Raw genomic sequence first — 10833 nt, 5'->3', positions numbered from 1 at the left:
ACAAATTTATGTAAGGAAGAAATCTACGGGACTCGTAACCCTGAACCCAGACACGCGTGCACACACACACACACACACACACACACACACACACACACGCATGCATGCATACATACATACATACATACATACATACATACATACATACACACACACACACACACACACACACACACGCATACATACATACATACATACATACATACATACATACATACACACACACACACACACACACACACACACACACACACACACACACACACACACACACACACACACACACACACACACACACACACACACACACACACTGTACTTCTTCTATATACGATTATTAGAGTTAATGTCCATGGCAATTTGATGACCAGTCCTTCTGATTCTGGTCCATAATACAACAGCGAGTTTCGCGTTGCAAGGAATCCCTCCATGGAACAGAATATCCATGTTGAGCTCTACACTATTGTTTTCTTGTTCATGCAGACTAGGTTCAGGATGTCGACAGTCTCTCTCTCTCTCTCTCTCTCTCTCTCTCTCTCTCTCTCTCTCTCTCTCTCTCTCTCTCTCTCTCTCTCTCTCTGTACATGGGCACAGATAATGAATGTATGACGTGCACACATAATTAGTAGTGTCCATATATAGTCATCTGCATGTACTACACATGCACCTCGTGTATTTTACCTGGGTCTCACGTCAACTAGTTGTGTGTTAGTGAATGCGTGTATGTGAGGGAGTGTGTGTGTGCATTGCATGAAAAAATGCAGTAGATGCGTGTCCTGAACAAGTTTGAGTGTAAATGCGTGTATCGTAAACGCAGTTTCTACTGCTAGGAGTGAATCTGAATTGCGAAAACGACGACAAGTAATATTGGTTACCCCAGTTTGAACACGTCAAGATGAAACATGGACCTTTGCATAAATAACTAGATTCTAATTTCGCTGTTGACTAAGACACTTTTGAATTTGCGCACGGTGTCTTCAGTAACCTCTACAGGCCTTTGCTAAGTCCTCAGTATCAACCCCCCACCCCATCCTACCTCACCCCCGCCGTCACCCCCTTGGTTAACCACACGCCACAGCGCACCGGTACACAAGCCGGCACTGTTTTCTATCTTTGGCATGTCAGTCGAGAGTATGATGTTAATTATGTTTACCCACCTACCATAGTACCCTATTATCATTTATTAGATATAATATTGATTATATGCTTAGTGAAGCCAAGAAAACGTCATGTTATTAACGCTTAGGCATCAGAGCTTCCAGAGCTTGCTAGAGCCTTCTACGCACCTACAAACTACCAACTGTTACGAAAAAATTGATTTATGTAATGGACGTACATGGTGCCATATAATAAAATGGGATTCACTAAAAGATACTTTTATGTAATAAAAATCAGTTTCACATGTTAAAGATAGTCAACAAGTATGCAAATTTAATATTTTTCTCTCGGGGAAATTGGGAATGTTGGTAGCTCTGATCACGCCATAACACTGCCAGCGTGGAGAAGGAGCATAAACACTGTATTGGAGGGATTTAAAGTTAACGTTTAGCCATACACCATACCAGTTCAGATTAAGTACTGTTTTCCATATAGAAGATTAAAGTGCACATTAATTCCACATAGTATGACGTTAATCTTGATTTTCCTAGTGCGTGAGGATTGGGTAGAAGTCTTGCAAATGAAATAAGAAAATAACAAATTGGTGTCAACATATGCCATATCTTTAATGCATACAACGACATTTTATGGTATTTTGGTGTTGTCAAGTATTATTTATCAAAATAAATATGTATGAAATACCGCATGACCATGAATCTTCAGATTCAAATGCTGATGCAATGTATTTAGTTTCTTCTAGGAAAGTAAATTTAGCGTCGTGTGTTCGTACGTATGTGGTTCTTTGTTAGAGAGGCTGCCACATCTGTGGACTTGAAATACTTTAATTTTTCATATATTTTATCATAGTTTATAAATTATATTTTTTACACAGAATGTACCATTTATTTAAAAGGTAATGGTACCTATTGATATTAACAAACAAGTTCGTTACTTGGTACAAATTTGATTTTAAAGACTGTACATGGACGCCAGTGCTGAGCCTCAGGTGTGCCATATGTACAGCGACGCGACTGGTCTCGGCGCAGTTCGCCACAAGAGAGAGAGATGGATAGATAGGGAGACAAGCGCGCCCAAGGAAATTTTCCTACCTTTTCTACTACCAACGCTGGTATAGTACAGCTGGTGTATACCAACTGCAAGAGTGTTGAGTCGCCAGAGAAGAAAGAAGGTTATCTATCGTGATATTGTGAGTTTTTGGAAGCTCGTCTAGTCAAGGCGCCGTTGAGAAGGCACTGTCCGCCTAGTATCTGTGATTTCGCCACTTCCCCCTAACGTGTGATATATTATTCTCTACTTCAATAAGTGATAATCTACAGTGCGTCAAAATGGTGCAAGGTATGTTTGAATTGCCTATCCAGAAAAATTGATGTGAAAGTTGTGCCTGTTACTGTGGAAAGTCTCTTCCTGTGTTCGAATGCGCGTTAGTGTGCGAGACGGAGATGATTTTAATCGTATAAAAGGAAGTGTGAGTGTGTCTGTGGTGACCATTTCACAACACCTGAGCAGTGTGTGTGTATGGACACCAGTATTGTGAATATAGCGATGATGATCAAGTGTAGCTTAAGCTTTAGTTGACAAAGAACCCGTAGCAAGAGCTTACGTATCGGAGAGCAAGACGCAATGTTGACACTTCGCACAGTAGGCTGTCTAATTTTAGTTTTTTAATGTTCTCATAATATGTCAGTTCGTGGTTTGATTATCGTAGTCAGACAGTTGTACCATGAAGGGAAGGTGATTAGATAGAGGTTGACTTTTAATGTTAGTGGGTTAGGTTAACCGACAACGTCGCTTTGGCTTCCCTGCCTTATTGGCGAATGAGACATCCGCTCTGCAGAGCTACAATGTTACATTTATACAGGGTGATGCATATTTTGTTGGTCTAATTTGTTGTGGTACACATGCACAGATTTATAAATATACAAGTTTTAAATATCTACATGATATCTTTTAAGTGTGGGTATACATGCTATGTCATTCAGTTGAAATTTGGTGTTTCGAGTCGATTGAGCTAGTTGGAAGTATCTTTGAATTATTTTATGTTTGGGAGATATGCCAAAAGATGGTTATATAAGGTGATGGGGATCATTGCGGGAATCATTCTACGGGGTTTCACATCCCTTTTTGAAACATTGGTTGTAGGTTTCACCGACATGTTTTCGTGAGGTCACAGTCATGTCGGTTGCTCTCGAAAAGGAACTGCGGTCAGTGACCAGACCTTATGTTTAGTGTCGATAAGACCAAGACACGGATATGTGGGGAATGTTAATTGTTTTATCTTGCATAATTGTTTAGGTGTGGGATTAGCCTGAATCATCTTAAACACCTGTACAGATGGGGAATTGTTTTCGGGCCCGAGTTTCAAACAACATTGTGTGGTTTTAGACGACATGTATATATAGAGTAGTTTCTGGCTTTTAATCATTCAGATTGTAGCAGACATAGGTTAGGAGCACACTAACTCTTGTATATGTCTGATCATGACACAATACATTGCTTATAAAGTTCTAAGTGAAAATGATATGAAGTTGGATGTGATGAATGACAACAGAGGTGAACTTGCAGTTGACATAGTGCACATGATATATATGTCCAGACTTGTGACTGGGAGACTAAATAGTAATTTCTCTTGTTCCAGGAGATGTGGTAACAAGTATGTTGCGTGATACAACTAACCTGGAACAGGCGCGCGAAGAGGCGAAGGAGCGTCGTAAGAGAAGGAAGAAGAAGCGCTCCGGCTCCACTCTTGTTGCCAGCTGTTTCAATGGTGAGTAGCCATCAGTATTCACAAGAGTACACACATAACTGTCACCACAAATTAAAGGAACAGTTACTATAGATGAACTACTCATGATACTATGAATGATTTTACAGTGTATTCGATAGGTTGTCATGGAATTTTATCCTCTTGTTACAGATCTGTACAAACTGACCGGTGAAGTGCTGGGTCAGGGGGCCTATGCCTCAGTTCAGACATGTATTAACATCTACACAGACTATGAATACGCTGTCAAGGTAAGCATCCTTATGTTTACTAGTTACAAATTTGTAGTAACAATGAGTAAATTGATGCTGGTATAACATACTACAAATATGCATATTGTGAGGATGGTCTGTTGACCCATGTTATTTCTTGTTTACAGATCATAGAGAAGGTACCCTCCCATAGTAGGAACAGGGTCTTCAAAGAGGTGGAAATGTTCCACCACTGCCAGGGTCACAAAAATATCATTCAGCTAATAGAATTCTTTGAAGAGGAGGATAAGTTCTACTTGGTTTTTGAAAAGATCTATGGAGGTCCACTGTTGTCCCACATCCAGAGGCGTTCTCATTTCACTGAGGCTGAGGCATCGATGGTAATCCATGATCTTGCTTCAGCTCTAGCTTTCCTCCACAACAAAGGCATTGCCCATCGTGATTTAAAACCAGAAAACATCTTGTGCGTGTACCCAGATCAGTTGTGCCCAGTCAAGCTGTGCGATTTTGATCTGGGGTCAGGAATTAAATTCAATACCAATCTGAATTCTCCAGTCATGACCCCACAGCTCCTGACCCCAGTAGGATCTGCAGAGTTCATGGCACCGGAAGTTGTCGAAGGTTTTATCAGTGATGATGCTGGACCGTATGACAAACGCTGTGACCTTTGGTCACTTGGTGTGGTGGCTTACATTTTGTTGTGTGGTTACCCACCTTTCTGTGGAAGTTGTGGGGAAGAGTGTGGATGGGAGAGAGGAGAAGCCTGTCCACAGTGTCAGGACCTGCTCTTTGAATGTATCCAGGAATGCAGCTATGATTTCCCAGAACCAGAATGGTCGCACATCAGTGACGAGGCCAAGGACCTGATCACTAAGCTGCTTGTCAAAGATGCAGCTCAGAGACTATCAGCAGAAATGGTGTTGAACCATCCATGGGTGAAGAATGGTGGCCCCACCACTCGTCTGGAAACCCCAAGTGTCATCAGGAAGTAAGTGTTGCTTGGCATTTGAGTTCCCATTCTGATCAGTCTTGATATTACTTTTACCTATAAATTGTGTTCATACAGTCAGTAGTGCAATGTATATTTACCTTTTGTTTTCTTCTTCAACAGGAACCATAGTGCTCAACAACTTTCATTGTTTGCTGAGTCCTGTATGGCTCTGAATCGTGTCTTGCTTCAGCACTTCAGCATGAATCATGACATGGACATGGAACATCGTGAAAGGGGAGCTGATCCCCCATTTGGTCTGTCCCCGCCGTCCGAGTCCCGGCTGGCCCAGAGGCGCTTAAGATCCCTCAGCCTCAATACAGAGCACCTCGTCACTGCCACCGGTTAAGCTACTCAGGGCAAGTGTGGCCCCAAATGCCCTGGGTGCCACACTGATTTAATCAGCTATGCTATACGGCATCTCTCCACCATGCCCAATCCAGGAGCCTAGGGCTGAAAGTCCAGATTCTTGCAAGGAAGTCTCAACCTTAGGGGCCTGACAGCGGGTAAGGTGAAGTTTCCGTGAGCCCATGCTGTCGTCAGTTATTTTGTAGTTTTCCTTTGATAATAATTTGGAGTTATAGCCAGCTCATTCATGATCAAATCATTTTATTGCTTAAAGAAAGAGGTTTCTAATTAGTGTATTTGAAATAGGCACAAAATTGCAAATATATTTTCATAGTAGCTTTACTAAGTTCAGGACACAAGATCATATAGGCTTCAGTGTTTGTTTTTATGTGCCAATGGGATCTTCTATTGTCAGCATCCAACAGATAAAAGAGTACAAAAGCAACTGGATACCCTGTTGAACAAGTCCTGAGAAAATGTAAAGAGTAGGGTTGTAAGAAAGGGAAGTCCATGGATTTAGAATAATAACTAATGCGTGAGTGTGTGTGTCGACGGCGTGGGCACTGTGATACTCTTAGGGTGTAAGTCGTTGAAGGTCGTGCAAGGGCAGCCTCATTATCGGTTCTTTTGGCCTCAACATCAGTGTTTTGCTCCTTCAGAGTGGTGCTTAGTAACTTAAGTTGTTAGTGTAATCCCAGTAAGTGCCTACGCTTTTGTGTATTCTGTCTGATATCACAGGTACAAACTCCGAACATTTACTTCAGCTTTGGTTGTATTCACTTATTGACCCAAAGTTCTCCTTCACCCTGTTTTGCCTCCAGTCATTCTGGAAGTCACAGGGGAATACTGTACCGTGTCCATGCGGTGGTTGTTACTTCTAGTCGCACTTGAGCTACACATGCTTTGGAGGCATCAATCCAGAGTGCTACCTCAGTAAAGTAATTAGTCATTGAAATTTAACTCTTGATTAAGTTCTATGCTTCCATCCAAATCTCACTGAAAATCTCAAATTGGTGTCTAATGTAGATGTCAGTTGTCATGCTACAGCGGTGCAAAACTCGTTTTGACGGGGCAGTGTGCCTAGTCAAGATTTAACCACACATCTATGAGCACCGTCTTAATTCCTACCACATAGTGATGTGACCAGTACCAAGTAGGTACCGTTGCGCAGACACTAATTGCACCACTACCGTGCCACTTGGCAACCACTTGAGTGATGTGTTTCGTACCTGGTGTGCCATCATTTGTGCACACTGCCCACGCTGCTGCGACTACACACTCAACGTCTAGAGTTACATTTTGTTACGGTTTTCTATCTTTTTTTACATTGAGGCAAAGTAAGACTATTATTTACTTTAGAAAAAAGAATTATTGAAATTTTACCTTTTTTTCTCAATTTTTTTTTTCTTTTTCTTTTTTCTTTTCTTTCTTTTTTTTTTTTTTACCTGGGAGGTGCCCACCTATGACAATACAGTCATGTTTATTTGCTTTGCCTTGCTAGTTATTATACCTTGGCAGGAAAGTATTTTTTTTCACTAATAGGTAAAAGCTAGTGTCCAAGGCAAAGGTACCCAGGGTAAATCTCCCAGCATTTTGGCGTGCTAAAGTCTTATGGCATCAATTTTATTCAGTATTGGATACGAGTTATGTTTTTTCATTTTCTTTTTCTTCTCCATTATGGAATTTGTGCAGTTTTCATAATATTTTCCAACTGAAGTTGATGCTTAAAAGTCCTTAGCTTGCCAGAGTGCCGCCTAGAAGGCCCTAAAACATTCCTCATGGTTTTGTACCGGTGTGCCTGGGGCCATGTCAAGCCATCCAATACCTTGTGCAGGCTCCTGTCTCATGCTAAACACTTTGGGGATTCAGAAAAAAATTCAGAGTCTCCAACATCAGCAGGCTGCTTTGCTGTCACACTTAACGACAATCCATACACACACTTGCTCCAGTACCAGAAATATTTCTTTCCCACTTTTCCCATAACTTGGTAAAAGAAAAATGGTAAATTAATCAACACAAACACACAGATTATGTACACTTGGTTCATAATCTTACAGGTTGAAGAAATAGGCTATGCCAAGCATACCTGATGAACAGTGACATGAAGGATGGCTTGAGGTTTCCCGTGCTAGTGTTTGTGTACCAGGATCCATGAGATAACCTAGGGAGTCCTTGTATCAGAAGCTCAAGGCCTGACATGGCCAAGGAGCAGGCATCACCTGGAACATCATAATTCTCCTATTTTCCATACAAGTCTTCCTTGTGTACGATGATCCAGCAGTCAATCAGCCAAGTCCTACCCCCTCGTTCTGTTCACGTCACCTTCATCATCCTCCCCAGTTCATCATCCCAGTTGTTATCTTTACCCAACTAGACTCGCCATGTTATTGTTTCAATTTTCCATCACCCCAAGGGTCCAGAATGGAGGACTTGGCTGCTGGATTTGTACCTATGAAGATTTCAAAAGTGTTTAAAAAACTTAAGTCAGCATAAAGATAATTTATAACTTAAAACAGAGTGGTAAATGCTTAATGGCAACTTGTTCACATTTGGCTTTGTTGGCTTCTACTATTTGGAATTGTCAGTGATTATATACAAGATAGGAAGCCAAGATGATATTGTCAAGACATCATTACATCTCTGCCATCACCACTCTTCTTCCAGTAATGTAATTATAATGGTGACCACTACTTTATCATCGTCATTGTTAACTCATCACCATTTACTATTGTCATCTTTATTACGAAGGCTGCAGATGCGAGCCACACCTCATTTCGTACATACAGATGTTGGCCATTGCAAGTTGTATGTCAGCTTGTAACACTCGAATTGTTTCAACGAGTGAATACGATGGTTCATGGTGAACATCTTCGAATGAACTGCGAAAAAATGTCCAAGTGCCGCTATATGTAATGTCTTAATTACCTGCGACACGTGGATTCAAAGTGCAAATAAAGTTTACTTTTTAAAAGCAGTGATGATTTGACCTTTACCTTTGTATGTTTATATTTTGATGTTATGATGATTGCAACATAATCTTGATTGAAAAAAGTTGCAAGAAAACGGAACAATGCAAAAAAGAAATGTATACCCATATTAATTTCTGGTACTAAAAGATGAAAAGAGTGTATAAAGTTATGCATTAAAAGCAAATTCTGTACCAAGCTTCAATGGTAATGAATAGATGAGCCTGCACATCAAACCTATACGAAACTGAGTAAATAGAGCATGGGATCAAATTTAAATTGTTGAAAAACTTGTTAAACCTTGTGATCCCTGCTTCCTGACATCACCTAACTCTTTCCAAATATTGTTCACTTATTTAATTTTTATTTTCTCATTTCTTATGAAAGATCATTCAACACTGAACATAACTTTTACCAATGACTTGTTAACCACACTTCCATTGTCACTAGAATATTAAAGAATAGAATTAATGCAAATTGTGAAAGCAGTCACACAGAAATGGGGCTGAAGAAAAGAATTTCAAAATGTACCACATTGGAAATGGGCAAATGTACACAAGACAATCTATTCACAAGGAGATGAAAAGGGCAAAGAAGCAAGGGACTTGAAAGAATTAGGAGTGTCAGTGATGACCTGTCACCTTATGAACACACTAACAAGTGTGGCCACGTAGATTGTTGACCTATAAAAAATTGGTAGTTCACTGCATGAGGGGGAGAGAATAAAAAAAAAAAAAAACTTGGGAACTATAGTAGGAAAGAATAGGAGTGAACTAAACTTTTGGGGATCGGTGCCACCTGCGTAGAGCTGATGGTCAGGGCTGGTTGCTGCTGATTGGCCCCCAACAACAGCTGTCCAGGATGTAACACTTCACCCCCATACCATACAACACATAATGGAAGACTGCATTATACACAACATACACTATAAAGGATTTGTGGGAAAACCCAGTTTCGGCTGTGGCATTCCTTGGGGAGACGACTGCTCGAACAGTCTAGGGAACAACAACAACAACAACTAAACTTTTGGTACTGAATGGAAATGTCACAAGGACAAATTAAAAAAGTGCATGGTTGACAATTGTAAAGAAAGCTCTAGTCTGAATTAAGGAATTCAAAGCAAAGCTCAATTAATGGCCAAAGGCAGACCCAACTAGTGTATCTACCCAATACTAATGTAAATCTTCACTGGCTTGTAGGAGGGGATCAGGTGCCAATTGTCAGCTCATCAAGTATGAAATAGTGGAGATGGTCAAGGCCAACATATCTTAGGAATAGTCTGGATATTTGTGTGTCATCCCCTTGAGGCTGCAACTTCAAGTGAGGTGGTTGTTGATGGTATTTAACAACATGTGGCAGGGAGATGACTTCTAATGTTGGAAATTGAGGACCACAATGGAAATAAGCGTTCATGCTTTTTGTGTTATCCTCGGCAATTTACATTTATTATTTCGAACTGTGTCCTTGTCATTATTTGCACTTCATGTACATTGATTTATTGCCAAATAAAGTCTATCTATCTATCTATCTACCTACCCTGGAGTACAGGGGCCAACAAGTACTAAGGTAGCTAGAAATCATTACTGCTAAGAAAGTGTTAGGAGTTGTGCTTTCAGTGTTAACTTGATTAAGAAATGTGGACTAATTACAGATACCTGCAAGATGGACTGCAGACCAGCACATTCTCAAAATCTGTCGACTATCCCACCCCCATCAGAATGTGTTCTGACACGCTCCAATCAGAATCCAAGATATCCTTATCAACTTCAACTATATTTTTTACCCAAGTGGGTTAGGGCATGGTTTCTTGTGACAAAGGTCAAGGGGATGGTGTTTTGAGCCCTGCCACCAGTGGAGTTGAATTAAGGACATGGTTATTAAATTCCACACTAGAAAGTCCTCTGTAAGGGGCATTGTCCTAGCTTGCCGGTAGGGGGAAGTTTGTGATGGAAAACAATATCATCACATATAAAGAGAGGGAAACTAGCAACTGCTCCCCCCTACCAATTTCAGCTGATGACATTGAAAGACCCACACTAATGCAACACATCGTCAGTCCAAAGTTTATTCTTTGAGATATATGGAAGGATCGAACTCTGTTGCCAACTGATATGGGGCTACAGGTTTTCCACATCATGAAACTTGTGGAAAAAATGAAAAGGGCCATTGCCCTTGTTCTCTCATGCAGGAGATCCTGGCCACTGGTTTGGCCTCAGTTAATCAGTGAACAGATATTGTGTTGGTGTTGTTGTCGTTCCCTAGACTGTCTGTCCGAGCAGTCCCGTCTCCCCAAGGAATGCCACAGCCGAAACTGGGTTTTCCCACAAATCCTTTATAGAGTGATGTTGTGTTGTTTGCGTGCATGATTGTGTATAATGCAGTCTTCCATTATGTGTTGTATGGTATGGGGTGAAGTGTTACATCCTGGGCAGCTGTTCA

General features: G+C 40.8%; 1 protein-coding gene across 2 annotated transcripts; it reads left to right on the top strand.

The window, feature by feature from the left end:
- Nucleotides 1–2128: 2128 nt before the first annotated feature.
- Nucleotides 2129–8402, top strand: LOC143017717 (MAP kinase-interacting serine/threonine-protein kinase 2-like). Of its 2 annotated transcripts, none has more exons than XM_076172495.1 (5): nt 2129–2305; nt 3755–3883; nt 4034–4131; nt 4260–5080; nt 5204–8402. In XM_076172495.1, exons 2-5 carry the CDS (start codon nt 3772–3774, stop codon nt 5427–5429), a joined length of 1257 nt encoding a protein of 418 aa, XP_076028610.1. In that variant the 5' UTR covers nt 2129–2305; nt 3755–3771; the 3' UTR covers nt 5430–8402. The 2 variants fall into 2 exon arrangements, with proteins under 2 accessions (XP_076028610.1, XP_076028609.1); XM_076172494.1 differs by having other exon boundaries at nt 2130–2454.
- The last annotated feature ends 2431 nt before the right edge of the window (nt 8403–10833 follow it).

The sequence above is a fragment of the Oratosquilla oratoria genome, chromosome 33, assembly GCF_046742065.1.
Source record: "Oratosquilla oratoria isolate Oo_2021 chromosome 33, ASM4674206v1, whole genome shotgun sequence".
Lineage (NCBI taxonomy): Eukaryota > Metazoa > Arthropoda > Malacostraca > Stomatopoda > Squillidae > Oratosquilla > Oratosquilla oratoria.
The sequence above is the reverse complement of the archived record's forward strand: the minus strand, read 5'-3'. Positions and strand labels throughout refer to the sequence as shown.

Coding starts and splice junctions, on each gene's coding strand:
- LOC143017717 (XM_076172494.1), top strand. Junction 3,884..4,033: donor TGTTGCCAGCTGTTTCAATG/GTGAGTAGCCAT, acceptor CTCTTGTTACAG/ATCTGTACAAACTGACCGGT. Junction 4,132..4,259: donor ACTATGAATACGCTGTCAAG/GTAAGCATCCTT, acceptor TCTTGTTTACAG/ATCATAGAGAAGGTACCCTC.